We start from the raw sequence: 13,723 nt of genomic DNA, 5'->3' as shown, positions 1-13,723 counted from the left end.
TCATGAAAAACTAGGTCTGACAGGTATCGTAAGAGATTATTTACCCCATCCTTCTCCCTGAGATAAGAACAATTCTCCCTAAACTGCTCAGAACAGATGTTTTACTAATTTCTTGTTATATAAAAATATCCAGTGGTGACTATTCCACTGCTTTCCTAGGCAATTTGTCGAGGCGCTCAACTATTCTTACCCTTAACTCAATGTCTAATTTCTGTCTCCTTTTCCAAGATGTAAGCTCATTATTTCTTGTCCTAGACTCACTGCATGCAGAGAAGAGCTAATTCCCCCCTGCTCTGCAGCAACCTTTTGCATATTTGAAGACGATATAATGTCTCCTTTCAGCTACATCTTCTCTCCTTCCGACTAAATGCTTTGTAAAGTGTTCTAAGACTAGAATAAAAAATGCTCTGCGGGCTGGATTTTTAAAGGGCTCTGTTGCAGTGTAGTCACCAAGTTTGAAGCAAAAGCATTTTCAAAAGCAGTGTTTTCTCACTAGGGATGGAGAATTGCGCTTAGGCGGAGCTGGTCCTAAAGGCTATGTCCATGCTGTCATTCCAACTGCGCCTAACACCTTTCTCAAATCCAGACTCACCAACTGTCTGTGCTGTCGACATGCAGACACAGGCGAAGGCTGAGATGAGGAGGAAAAGGTCAAGCGAGTCTCGGTGTGGATCTAAGTTTTCCTTCTCACAGTCTCTGCAGATTATTCATGACCGGAACATGTGATAGCCCAGCCTGTCAGCAGATACTCTGATTGTGGCTCTTCCTAAGCACCATATGGATGCTTTCAGCCTGAGCTGCAGCCCTGCTAACAGTTGGTAGCGTGGATGAAAACCGCACAACACGCAGTGCTCGGTATTGCCGGCCCTGCCACCGGCACTCACCTGTACACCCGAAAAACAACGCTACGCAATTTCACCGGGGCTCGCCACGCAGCCGGCGGCAGTCCCTGAGATACAACAATTTGGAGAGCGTGGCAGGATTTCCTCTGTCCAGAAAAATGTTTTTTAAAAGGCAGACACTTAAATAAGAAAGAATTCTGTTGAAACAGAAATTTGGGATTGCTAGTTTTAAGTATCAGCCTCTGATGATCATCCACCATGTCTCACCTGCCATCCCTGGGCAGTGATGTGATGGACAGAACATTCATAGACCTTAGGGCTGTTTTTCTTCCCTTGCTTAGTCACATCTTTAATGGTCTCATCCTATAATTATACAGCCACCGGAACTATATGACCCTGAATCACAAAATTAGGTGACGAACCCTCATTCCAGCGTGTGAGCGCAGCATCACTCTAACTTCAGTGCATTGTTCCACCCCAAAAAAATGCAAAACCTCTGATAATCTCTAAGTTGGTTAGAAACTGTTCCTTCGTCCTCTCCTTTCGATAAGGACACTGCCGTCTGCAACTCCCTGTCCCTTCAGCCGCAGAAGTTGGATTGTACAGCGAGATTGTGTAGCCCTATTGCCGCAAAATTGTTCTTGTATTTCAAAACACGGTGCCGGGAACATATGTGAGAGAAGGAGAAAGAAAGGCAGCTGAAAGTCTACAGCCAACAGCTTGTGTCAGAAAGCTGCTGAAGGGGGAAACAGTTGGGCGGTTTTAATCGCGACGCAGTATCTGCAGGAGGAACGCAAGCAAACTTGGCTTGCGACTGAAATTGCGATTTAATCAATTCCTGACAAACTGCACCAGGACGGGTGGTGGGCTTCCAAGCGAATTGGAACACCTGCCCCTAAAATTTTGTTCCCCCAACGCAAACTTTGCCATGGCTTCTGCATACTTATGTCTATGTGTGCTGAAGGCAAACCCAAGGCAAACCACTAAACTTGCACCTCTGCGCGGAGGCAAAGTCGCTTAAGAGCACATGTTGTTGAGGGGGGACATGGTGGGTCACTCCAAGGTGGCCATGGCTGTGTGTTGTCGAGAGGGGGACACTGGCATGGTGACCCAAGGCGGCCATGGCTGTCTTTTGCTGAGGGGCGACATTGGCAGGGTGACCCAAGGTGGCCATGGCTGTGTGTCGCTGAGGGGCGACATTGCAGGGTGCTCTGAGGCGGCCATGGCTGTCTTTTGCTGAGGGGGGACACTGGCAGGGCACTGACACAGTGGCCATGGCTATGTGTTGCCAAAGAAGGACATGGCAGGCCACTGAGGTGGCCATGGCTGTGTGTAGCTGAGGTGAGACAGGCAGTGCGCTCTGAGGCAGCCATGGCTGTCTTTTGCTGAGGGGGTTACACTGGCAGGGCACTGAGGCGGCCATGGCTGTGTGTCGCCGAGAAAGGACATGGCAGCGCACTGAGGCAGCCATGACTGTGTGCTGCTGGCAGGAGGGCATGTCAGAGTGCCCCAAGGTGGCCGTGGCTGTGTGTCGCTGAGGGGCAACATGGCAGGGCGCTCTGAAGCGGCCACGGCTGTCTTTTGCTGAGGGGGTACACTAGCAGGGTGCCCTGAGGTGGCCATGGCTGTGTGTAGCTGAGACAGGCAGGGCTGTGTGTCGCCGAGAGACATGGCAGCGCTCTGAGGCAGCCACGGCTGTGGACCCCGCGGGAGCAGCCGAGGGAGGCGGCGGTCAGTCCGCCCCGCCACACTCAAGATGTCGCCGTCGCCGCGGCCGTGCCCGCCCCGCCGTGACGCGCGGCGTCAGCTGACGGCAGAGTCGCCGGTGGCGGCGGCGGGGGGCGGGCGCCGGCACTCGCAGTCGTCCGCCGCTGCCGCGCAGAGCCGCCGCCGGGCCTGAGGCTGAGCCGCCGCCGCCATGCCCTCGGAGAAGAGCTTCAAGCAGCGCCGCACCTTCGGTGAGCTCCCCGGGAAGGGACGCGGCGGGGCAGGGTCGCTGACAGGGCCCACCGGCTGCCCGGGCCCCTTCCGGGCCTCGTCGCTCGGCGGGCGGGCTGCGGGGGCGGCCGGCGGCGCAGGCCGGCGGCGGCTGCCCTCGCTGCCGGGAGGGGGGAATCGGCGAGGCGGGGAGGGGGCAGATCTCGTTAGGAGCCGCGGAGATCCCCGAGCCGCCCAGGCCGCGGCCGGCTCCTGCTGACAGCGGGCGTCCGCGGCCGGAGCGGGCCCGGCCGCCCTGCCCCGGTGACCGGCTTCGCCGTGCGGCTCCGCCGAGAGCTGCGCCGGTGTCCCCGGCTGCTGGGGCGGAAGGGGAGGCTCCGCCTGCTTGGGGCTGAAATGGAAACAAACCTCGGGCCGACCTCCGCGCTCCTGCGCGGCCGCGGGGCTCGATCCGCCCCGGTTACGGCGGGGGAGCCTCTCCGCTGTGGAGCGAGAGCCTGGAAGTTTGGGCCAGGGGTGTTTTTTGGGTGTGCGGAGGGGGTGGTGGGGGGGTGTCAGTGAGGTGTGGAGGTGGGTGGCAGTGCTGGGCCGGGGTGAGCTCCGCGGGGTGGGGAGATCGCCTCTCCACATCATCCATATCGGCTGCAAAATTCCCAGGGGCCTGGAAACATCGCTTGGCGTTGTGTGCCAGGAGCTGGGCCTGCCCGTCCCTCCTGACGGGTCTGCTCAGTGTCCGGCTTCGTCTGCGCTATTGACAGGAGAATTAAGCTCCGCTTGCCGTTTGGTACTTGGCGCAGTGTGAGGAATTCTCTACTGGGGGAGTTGCAAGTGGACTGGGATGTATGCCTCCTGTCTCCGTTTGGTTATTGAAAACTAGCAAGGCATCGAAAAGAGCTGTGTAATGATGGCTGGGGAAATGAGATTAGTCTCTTTCTAGAAGGAACAGCCTTGATAGAGCGGTGCCAGCACTCCTCTCTGTGCTTCGGATGGGACCAAAGCAATCAAAGAGCTCAGTATCTGTTCATGTGTGTCGGCGAGGTAGGCTGAAACACTCTGAGGGTAACAAGAACTGGCAGCGTAACCTATTTCTGCGTGAACTATAAAATCCTGTATGTAAAATGGAATTGGTGGAAGTAATTGATCCAGATTTTCTTTTCCTTCTGCCTTTGGGTTAAAGTCAAGCTGCTTAAGAGAGCTTTCTGGTGTGCCCACCCTTGTCTTTGCTGTTCTGTAAAACATAAGCTGTTAGCATTGAAGCGGAGAGAATTTTGATCAAACAGAATCTGTGTTTAAGCTGCCCCTTTTCTTCGAGTCTTCCAAAACTGTTGTTGACCCCATCGCCTGTCAGCAGCCTCTGTTGCAGGTATTAAGTTCAGCTAGGATGGCAGCCAAGCAGTTGCCACTGCAACTAATGTCGTCAGAGAACAGTGTTTATCTGTGGCTGACTGAAGCCTGATTTTGAACACACCGTACACAATAATCTCAATTATTTGTTCGGTTTATGCTCCTCCTACTCCAGGGAGTTCTGCTGAATAACATTGCTGAGAATAAACCTGTTTCAGCTGAAAAGTTAGTTAAACCTCTCTGGGCTTGCTAGGTTGACACTTGGGCTCGTTCGCTCGCCGTATCTCTTGTGTTTCTAGTTAATCTTAAAAAGTATTTTAATTGGCTAGTAATCTCTGCCCTTGAAGTGTTAATGCTGGTCTGTAAGAGTGTGGCTTGGGCTGTGGGATGTGAAGCACGATGGCTTTCAGGTTCTTGGTCTTGCAGTCAGGTGAAGGATTTGCATACCCCTTGCCTTAGTTCTGCTTGATTCACCTCCAGCTTAAAACCGTGATTCACATGAGTTGCATTTCCTTACTGGGCTCGTAAAAAGGCCTATGGATGTATTTAATACACACAAACAGATGGACTAATGGAGAGCTGAGTGATGTTATTGCTGAGTGACCGGAGAGGTAGCGTGTCCTGTGCGTTAGCATACCAGCAGTGAGTTGGGCTGACGGGGCCTGATCCCTTCCTCTCCTGTGAGCAGCACCTCTCCCTAGGTAGGTGTCTGTTAAAGCTGTGATGCAACACTCAATCTTCTCTCCGACAGGTGTTTCTAAGATGGAGATGGCCTTGAAAGCCCTGGCCCGCTGAAAAGAACTAGAGAGGTTAAAACTGGGTTCACTGAATCTGAAAGTAGGCAGGGTATAAGTAGATGCAACTGCCTCTAAAAGCAACTGTGCCTGTTTACTTTGGCTCAGACATGTACTTTAGCCTGGTTTATAATATCTGTGCTATTAATACTTACGTCTGAGGAGAGGTGAACTTTATTCTGAAAACTGGCACAGAGAGCAGTGAAGTGTCTAGGTACACGAGAACTTACCGACAGCTTCCGCAACAATGGGTGCGGCATAATCAAAATAGAAAACTGTAATTTGGTAATACTAGAACACATGGCGTAAGCTGATGCTGCCAGGCTTCGGGTAGTCTTAGGTCTCAAGTAATTGTTGACAACTTCCTCTTCTGGGATCTCGCAGAAATAGCACAGGATATTAAGTCATTAACTTGGGTGGTGTAATTTGATGCTGTAAATTTATGAGATTAAACGTCTGCTTTAGTGGGCAGAAAATGAGGTGTGTGTGGGGAGGAAGCTCTCCCCTCTAACACTTTCTAGGAGTCCCAGGCAGTGTGCATGCAGTACTTGTCACCTTGGGGTAAAGAGCAAAGTATCATCTGTCAAAGGAGAGGTTTTACTTGTGACAGTGGTGTCCCATTTCAAAACTGCTTTGCCTAAATTTGCTTTTGTGGCTTTTATTAACATGCAATCCCTCTCTTCAGGGGTGGAGAAATAAGATAATAACAACATTAAGTGTGGATGTTTGAACAGACTTCTTTTAATCTCTTGCAGAGCAAAGAGTGGAAGATGTACGACTGATTCGAGATCAGCATCCAACTAAAATACCAGTAAGTCTGGTTCTTTTCACTTCAATTTCCAGTCTCATGTTCTTTTTACTAGTTAGAAACCTGTAAAAGAACTGTCCCGATGAGACCAAATTAAAATTTGGCTGTTCAGGGTCATTAAGCCTGGGTTTCAGAAACATTCTCAAATGAGTAACCAGCAGTCAGTGTGGTAAGAGCAAGGTACTAGCTGGGGACTGGAGAAAATGGGGTTTCCTGTGTGCTGTGTTGTAACTTCAAGCTGAGCTCTGAGATTCTCCTGACTGTTCAGCTCTTCTCATCTCAGTGTTTTTCTTCTCCAAAAGAAGAGTCTGCAGAGGCTAACCAAGAAGAACACACAGTAATGTAGAGACAGTCATGGCTTTCCTCACCAATCTGTGCCGAGAAAGACAAAAACACTTGCCTTCCAGGAAATGGGCCTTTGCTTGAGGTCTCCAGAAATGCTGCTTGGCTGTCAAACCCCTCCACCTAGTGTTGGGCCACCTCAAACTGGGGATCAGCCCTCACCTTGTCACTCTTCTTTAGCTGGTCAGCTGCAAATGCTGCCTGAATTTTTATTTTCTTTTATTTATGGCATCCTCAAGGTTACAAATGCCAAGCGAAGCATCCTAGGAAGCAAAAGGCGTGGATGGTGATCTGTTGCTGATGAATTCTTCACAACTGGTGGGCTTCTGTGTGACGGCTGTCACTGTAGTAAGCAATAAATGCAACTATTGTTATGGCCATCAAGTGGAACAGGGAAAGTCTCCGGAGGTCTTGGGGGGCAGAACTTAACCGGACACCTCGGCCTTTGGTTCTCAGTGATGAGAGCTGATGATCCCTGAGAGTGAGAATTCTCCTGTGAACAAACTTCCTGCAAACTGCAGATACAGTGCAAGTTCGTTAACAGAAGCAGTTGCTCCCTCCATGTCAAATAGAAACCGAAAGGTTTCCAGATTTCCTTTAGCTTTAAACTACTTCATCTCGAAGCTGCTACTGCTGGTCTACTACGCTGGTGGGCATGGGAACAAGTAATGTTTTATAGCAGAGATTTTCTGACTTGCCTGGAATGTGCAGTTTTCCCCAAAGGCCCTTTCCTAACAAATCTGTTTCCTGACAGAAGATCGCTTTTTCACCCACCTTTCACAGATCACTTAGCTGTAGTCCCCAAGCTCTGTGACCACAGATTGAAAGCCATTGATTTATGGCAAAGGTCTCATTTTTAGTCAGCCATGGATGTATTACTAGCAGAAATTCAGAGGTACCACAGCAACTTGCTGAAGGTGCAGTGATGCAAACTCGCAGCTATGGCAGAGGCCTGCTGGGATCCCTGGAGGCTTGCTGTGGTTGCCTGTCCATGTCCCAGCTTGAGTCACCGCCTCGTTATTATCATTAGCAGTTCTGGATGAGATGAGATGGCAATGTCACGCTAGATGGTAAATCCCTCCTGTGCTGTCAACATCCTTCATTTTGGTGTTGGAAATACTATCTATCAGTTATAGTGTACCTTCTTAAAAATAGTGTTGGGGTTTTTTTCCAGAATGAGACAGCATTTATTTAAACTGGTGTAAGGAAGTCTTTCTCTGGTGTAATTAAATTGGCTCAATATCTCTTCACCTGTGCAACTTTTGAATATCAACACAGCCAGACCCCATGAGCATGGAAACGATCCAAGCGAATGGTGTCACGTAGCTACCATTGATTTAAAAAAAACAAAACCCACACGGCTGTGGAAACGGGAGCACACGAATTTTGAGATCATTTCTTAAAAGCAGGAACTATATACAGTTGCTGGGCAGGGTGCTACTTAAATTGGCAAATCTGCAATTTCCTACTGAATTAAGTAGTTACTACATAACAATCTTGACAGAATTACTGGTTCCTAAGCATGCTGTCTTGAGATTAAGGAGGAGGAAATTCTCTCCTTTGAGGCTTTACACCCTTCGCTCATGCATGAGAGTAACTGTGGAAGGTGAATGGAATAGTATACTAATCTGGAGGTGGAGTTCTTGGAAAGAGATGGCCTGAAACCGGAGAAATTGTAGTGAAAACTGCTTGAGTTTGCAGACTTCCATAGCAGCCCGAGCCCCTGGTGGGCCGCTGTAATGTGTTAGAGGGAAGAGTGCTTTATCTTTTCTTGGGTTTCCTTGTTGCTGGGTAGTTCGGTGCTAAATTAAATGATTCCAGCAAATGAACTCCTCTAAAACCACACTGAAGCTGTGGATGTTTGCTGTTAAATCCCTGTTCGTTACCCCTCCCTGCAGTGACTCTCCCGAACAGAACAAACCAAAGAAGATAGTCGTAATTGTTCCTTTTCAGATTTGAGATACTGCATTTACAAATGAAGGGGAATGGAATTCAGCATAAATGCTTGTACTTTGCTGTGTTTAAAATGGATGGGGGGGGGATGAGGGCATCGTTTCTGTCTTTCACATCTTCTGCTCTTTTTTTCCTTTTGTGTCTTCTTAGGTGATCATTGAAAGGTACAAGGGAGAGAAGCAGCTTCCAGTTCTGGATAAGACCAAGTTCCTGGTGCCAGATCATGTCAACATGAGCGAGCTAATCAAAATTATCAGGTAGTATGCTGTGATTTCAGTGTAAGCTGCATCAGCCTAAGACTCTGATTCTTTGTTATTCCCCACCTGGTGTATGCATTTGGGAACTCTTTAAATGGAAAATTCATCTAACAAGCGCTTAGTATCATCACTGGGACAAATTCATGAGAAGGTGCTTTTTCCTTTGGCTTTGCTGAAAAAAACCCAACAAACCTCTGAAAAGAGCTGAGTTATTAGTCTGCTTTCAAGAGAAATAACTGGTTCCCGGAGATGTAGGAGGGAGTCTGGGGCCGTGAACCCCTGTCTAACATGGGTGCTTCTTGCCCAGGGCCCCAGTGTTTCCTTCTTGGCTATTTTAGGATGCCTTCTTGGTGTTCTGCCTGGGAGTCCCTCTCCAGAGTGCCTGCCTGTTCCCACCCACTGGAGGGGAGTTTGGGCTCATAGCCAGAGCTCTGAGCTGTTGCTTAGGGTTGATGTTGGTATCCTTTGATCATGAAATGAGGTTTCCCTCAATGATAGTGTCAAGGCCTGAAAAAAAATACGTGTTCAGACCAGTGTCTTTTTCTCCCAGCTGTTTGCACAGACTGTGGCTTGAGTAGCGCTCTGCTCTGGTGCTTGAGCTTTGCTGACAAGAAAAGGCAAAGGGGAAATAGCCATGGAGTGGAAGTTGTGTGGTCTGAAATTGTGGTCAGAAATTCTGCTGCAAGTGCATTTCTCCTGGCTTAATGTCAAGAAGGAATATTTGATTAGTGAGAGTTCTCAAGCGGTAAACTTGGAAGTTAGCAGCAAACCAGAGTTTGCTTTTTGTTGGTCACAGTCTAGCAGGAAGCTGGCTCTTGGAGGCTGCAAGCTGTAAAAGCTGAGAGTTGTCCCACGTGTCCAAACAATTCCCTGCCCTGAGGCTTGTACAAAAACTGTCGCAAGCAAATCCCAGCTCTTACACGAGTAAGAAAGTGAGATAGGGTTTAGGAAGCAGGAACCAGATTGCTCAAGTTTTCCAGAATTTCTCATGAACATTAAAGGCCCTGGGCAGAAAGGTTAACGGCAAGCTGAAGGATTTTTCCCACCTTTTTTCATTGGTTTCATTGTTAATAGGTGACTTGGTCTCAGCTGGACTTGGTCCCCAGCCAGCATAGCAAAGCCTGTCCTGATCGCTGCTGCCTCTCTCAGCCCGCTGTCTCTGGGGTGACTGGAGCTTGGTTTGGGGAGGGTCCTTTCCAGGCCTGTGGCAGGGAGGGGAAATAAATCCTGGTTTCCAGCTGCTGCTGCCCCTCAGCAGTGAGTAGAAGCAGCAGGAAGCTCTTCTGACCTGTTGTTCTTTCCTTTCTTTGGTTGCACCTCCACACGTCTGAGTTCCTCTTGCTCACTTGGTTTATGAGGCAGTAAGAGAGCTCCTCTCTGCAAACCTGCTTTCCAGTAGGTACTTTAGCAGAAATACCTATTTCCCCCCAACCGGAATGAACGATCCAAGGGAATGTTTACTGCGCCACGCAGTCTGGGAAGTCTGTCACTCTCTGCCCTTCTGGGAGGGAGAAGAGAGGGCAAGATGCTCCACAGGTTAAATGCAGGCTGTTACAGAGCTGGTGACAGACTGAGTTTAAAAGGTCCAGGGCCTTTGCACAGAAGCTCTGCCCGTCCTCCCTCCCTGTCTTCAGACGGATCTCTCAGGGTCAGCCTGGGTTTACGTTTCCAGCAAGGTGCTGCTGAGCTGAGCTGCAAGGTCCCACAGGCCGTGCACGTTTGCTGGGTGTGCAGGGATCGTCCTGGCAAGGAGTTCCTCTTCCTTTCTGCTTCAGTGTATCGCTCTTGTGGAGTGTAGCTTCTCCAGTGAAATAGGGGTCAGTGGATGTATTTGGCCAGACTTAGAATTTAATACAGCTTTGAGGTGGGAAGCAAATGCCTTCTCCAGTGGCAGGGCTGCTTTGGGTGGGGACATCCTACTGCTGTCAGTGGTGGAGGACGTTGTTTTGCCGTCTGTCCTAAAGCCTTGGTTAGCGTGAGTAGAAATGCATAGTTATCACTATCAAACTCCTTCCCCCAACAGGCGACGCCTGCAGCTGAACTCCAACCAGGCGTTCTTCCTCCTCGTGAACGGACACAGCATGGTGAGCGTTTCCACGCCCATATCCGAGGTGTATGAGAGCGAGAAGGACGAGGATGGGTTCCTGTACATGGTGTACGCCTCCCAGGAGACTTTCGGAGTGCAATCTTCTGTCTAAGACATGCGAGCGGCTTCTAGCCTAGGATTTTGGTTTACCCTTGGCCATCACCCCCGCTCTTCCCCACACACACCCCAGGGAAAGAAACGGATGTCACCTGTGCTCTCAGTACCGTAGCATAGTCTTGCTTTAGCAGGTGTCTCATCTTACCTTGCCTTGTTTGTGACTATTAAACAGTACAGACGAGCACCTCCAGCTTTGAAACCTGCTGTAATATTCCACACAGGCACATTTACATTTCTGGACTTTATGAATGGAACCCAGTTGTGCATGTGACAATTGCAAATAAAGGGACACTCGATCGACTTTTAACGAGCAAACAGGCACCAGGGAGGAGCTAAAGTGTTTTGTGTGACAGTTTCCTGGAAAATCTCCCTATGATTCCTTAAAGCTTTTATTTTTATTTTTTTTTAAATGGGAAGGCTTCTCATGAGAGCAAATATGTTTTATGTTCCAAAGCAGAGCTTTGTCTTCTGCAGCTCGATGAGACTCATGTCAGTGCTGCAGTGAGTTAAGGCAAGTGCTTGGGGTGAGCTGGGGGTGCACAACTCTTTTTTGTCTCTGTTTTTTTGTGGCACTGCAAACTTAGGACCGGTGCCAGTTTCTGAAATACTCATACCAAACACCACAGCTTTATCGTAGTTTTAAGAAGTGTTTAACTGTAAAATACACACCTGGACAGGTAATGTTGAAATAAACTCCAGTCCGTTATGAATTTCCCATGCCTGCGTGTTCAGTGAAACACTTGGTATAAAAGCTCGCTTCCAAAAGCTCACACCACCCCCCCCAGCCCGGAGGTTTGCTGTTCCCTTGCCCGGCGGCAAGGGGCTGCCGGATGGTGGTGCAACCGCAGACACGAGCAGCACCCGCATCGCTCGTGGCCTCGGGAGCGCTGCCCATCCTCGCCGTCCCCATCTGCTTGGCAGGGCGGGCGCGTCGAAGCCCTCCGATGTGAGCAGGCGAGCGGCTTTGTTGTACCCAGCTCTGTGCCGAACGCTGGGACTCGGACACGCCACCGGAATTACCAACCCACCCTGCCTAACCAGTCTGTCACTTGTATTTTTTGCATGTTACCACCGAGGGGGAAGTCAGGGAGAAGCGCTTTTAGAAGCAGCTCGCGGCCGGGAGTTGCTGTCAAGAGTTGACGAACAAATGATTTTTTTTTTTTTTTTTTCCATCGCTGAAGTCTGCCACTCACGTGGGGTTTGGAAGACCTTGGTGTTACTACTGTCCTGTGCAGAGGAAAGGCATCTCGTAGGGTATCTCTGTGTTTTTCCTCTAGAGTCATTAAGTGGAACGTAGCAGGATGAGATTACTCGTGTATATTATGTGTCTGTGAACTAACTACATCTGTTACTGGAAGCTAATTTACTCTTAACGGGGGGGGAAAAGAAGCAATACTACTGCGTCTTGGCACTCTAGCTCAATAAGGTGTAAAATTTGTACCTACCTACACCTCTTTGCATGCATCTCGTTCACAATGCTTACTTCAGATTTTTTATTGTTCTTTGTGTTTTTACTCCAATGTAAACTTTTAAATGCAGCTTGTTCTATGTTTAGTTTTGTTCGTGTAAGAAATTGTTTAACTCATAACTGACAACCATACTTGTAATTACGACGTGATTGGCTGATATTCCTGTACAAATGTTGCTTTTTTAAAATTAATACAGTGCTGATATGGATGGATTACATCCCGACTTAATGATGGCTTGTGTGGTTATTTGTAGACAGCTTTCTGAAATCGAGTCTCTGCAGGGAAGGGCGCAGGGAGGTCTGCTTCGCCTGCTTCAGGATGCACAAGGTGGTGAACTAGACAAATACTGAAACCTCTGATGTCGTTAACAGCGCAAGAGGGAGCTGGTGCCCTCCAGGAGGAGGAATTTCAGCTGTAAGCACTCTGTAAAACCCTTCTGCCCTCTGCATGGGCGCGGAGGGATGAGTTTCCATATCCCTGTTTTGTTTCTGCTCCTGCTCCACCAGCCTCTCCCTCCCAATGCTCTCGACTCTGCTGCCAGGAAGGACCCCAGGCAGCGGCCACAGAAGGTTCAGGGACGCAGCGAGCTGGCGATCCCTTTCGCTCACCCCGACCTGTGGCTGCATCGGAGCAGAGCCGGGGAGGGTTCGGGTGCTGCTTCCTTGCTGAACAGGGCGCGAAGCTTCCCTGCTCATCCTCCCCTGGTTTCCCCTTCCGTTCCGGTGAGCTGCAGGGCTCGGGTGGGCAGCTGGTGTCAGGCCGCGGCCGCGCTTGGTAACAAACCACGAGCCCAAACCCGTTCAGAGCAGTTGGGCTTCCTTAGGCTCGGCTGGGAGCTGAGTCGAGGAGAGGAGAGCAATTGCAAGCGCTGTGCTAGATCGGTGATTCGCGAGCAGATGGCCGTGGGTGGACAGACAGCAAAAGTAATAAAGGGAATTAAAAAAACCACAACAAACCAAGTCCCTGGTAACTGCCAAGCTGGAGAAGCCCCCACACAGGTGAAGCCCCTTTAAATTAAAAAAAAAAAACCACCACCACCACCCCCAAACCAAAAACCAAAGGGATTCTGTTTAACTCTTTATTTTCCATACATTAAATTTACTCAGATAAAAACATTCTAAAAATGTACAATTTTACTTTTAACAAAGTATAATAAAACATAAAAATCCCAATACCAGAATACTTGACATTTACAATTCAAAATCAAATTAGCTGAATATTAAATATTTACAAAACTATTTAAAATATTTATAAAGTTACATGCACAATTCGTAATACTAGAATTGACCGAAGTAAAAGAAATGGCTCAAATGGGAGCAGGAGTTTCCTTCATTCCTAGTGGAAAGTTATGTCCAAGAGAAGCTGTTAATCTGCACTTGAAAACACACAGGATTTGCTTTCTGCTTCGGTACCGACACGTTTCTTGCTTACGTAAGAATAAAATGACGAGAGCGAATGGGTCGTTCCAAGGGTTTATTACACGAGGTGGTGGCGGGCAGAGTTACCGGGGCCTCAACCAGCAAAAGTGGGTTCTAGAGTCTGGCAAATTCTCGTGGATTTTTGTCCGGATTTGCCCACATCCAGCTCGTTTGACTCCCCCGAATCCACGACTCCGAGTGTCCCTGACCTCTGAGAAACAAACGGCCGGCTAACCCCCGTGTGGGGGTTTCGGATGATGGCATTTTTTATTTTGGGGAGGAGTGTTGCACTCTGAATACCACAGGCTACGTCTCGTTTTTTAATACCGTCACCCTGAAGCTCGTCGGTGAGAAA

The 13,723-nt window shown here is 49.2% G+C and overlaps 1 protein-coding gene across 1 annotated transcript; it reads left to right on the top strand.

Annotated features, from left to right (window-relative positions):
* The first annotated feature begins 2,580 nt into the window (after positions 1-2,580).
* MAP1LC3B (microtubule associated protein 1 light chain 3 beta) lies at positions 2,581-12,178 on the top strand. The gene is made up of 4 exons (XM_054840442.1): positions 2,581-2,800; positions 5,674-5,729; positions 8,172-8,278; positions 10,302-12,178. Exons 1-4 carry the CDS (start codon positions 2,761-2,763, stop codon positions 10,474-10,476), a joined length of 378 nt encoding a protein of 125 aa, XP_054696417.1. The 5' UTR covers positions 2,581-2,760; the 3' UTR covers positions 10,477-12,178.
* The last annotated feature ends 1,545 nt before the right edge of the window (positions 12,179-13,723 follow it).

This window comes from Grus americana, chromosome 13 (genome assembly GCF_028858705.1).
Source record: "Grus americana isolate bGruAme1 chromosome 13, bGruAme1.mat, whole genome shotgun sequence".
In the NCBI taxonomy this organism is placed as follows: domain Eukaryota; kingdom Metazoa; phylum Chordata; class Aves; order Gruiformes; family Gruidae; genus Grus; species Grus americana.
This window is presented reverse-complemented; position numbering and strand designations above follow the sequence as displayed.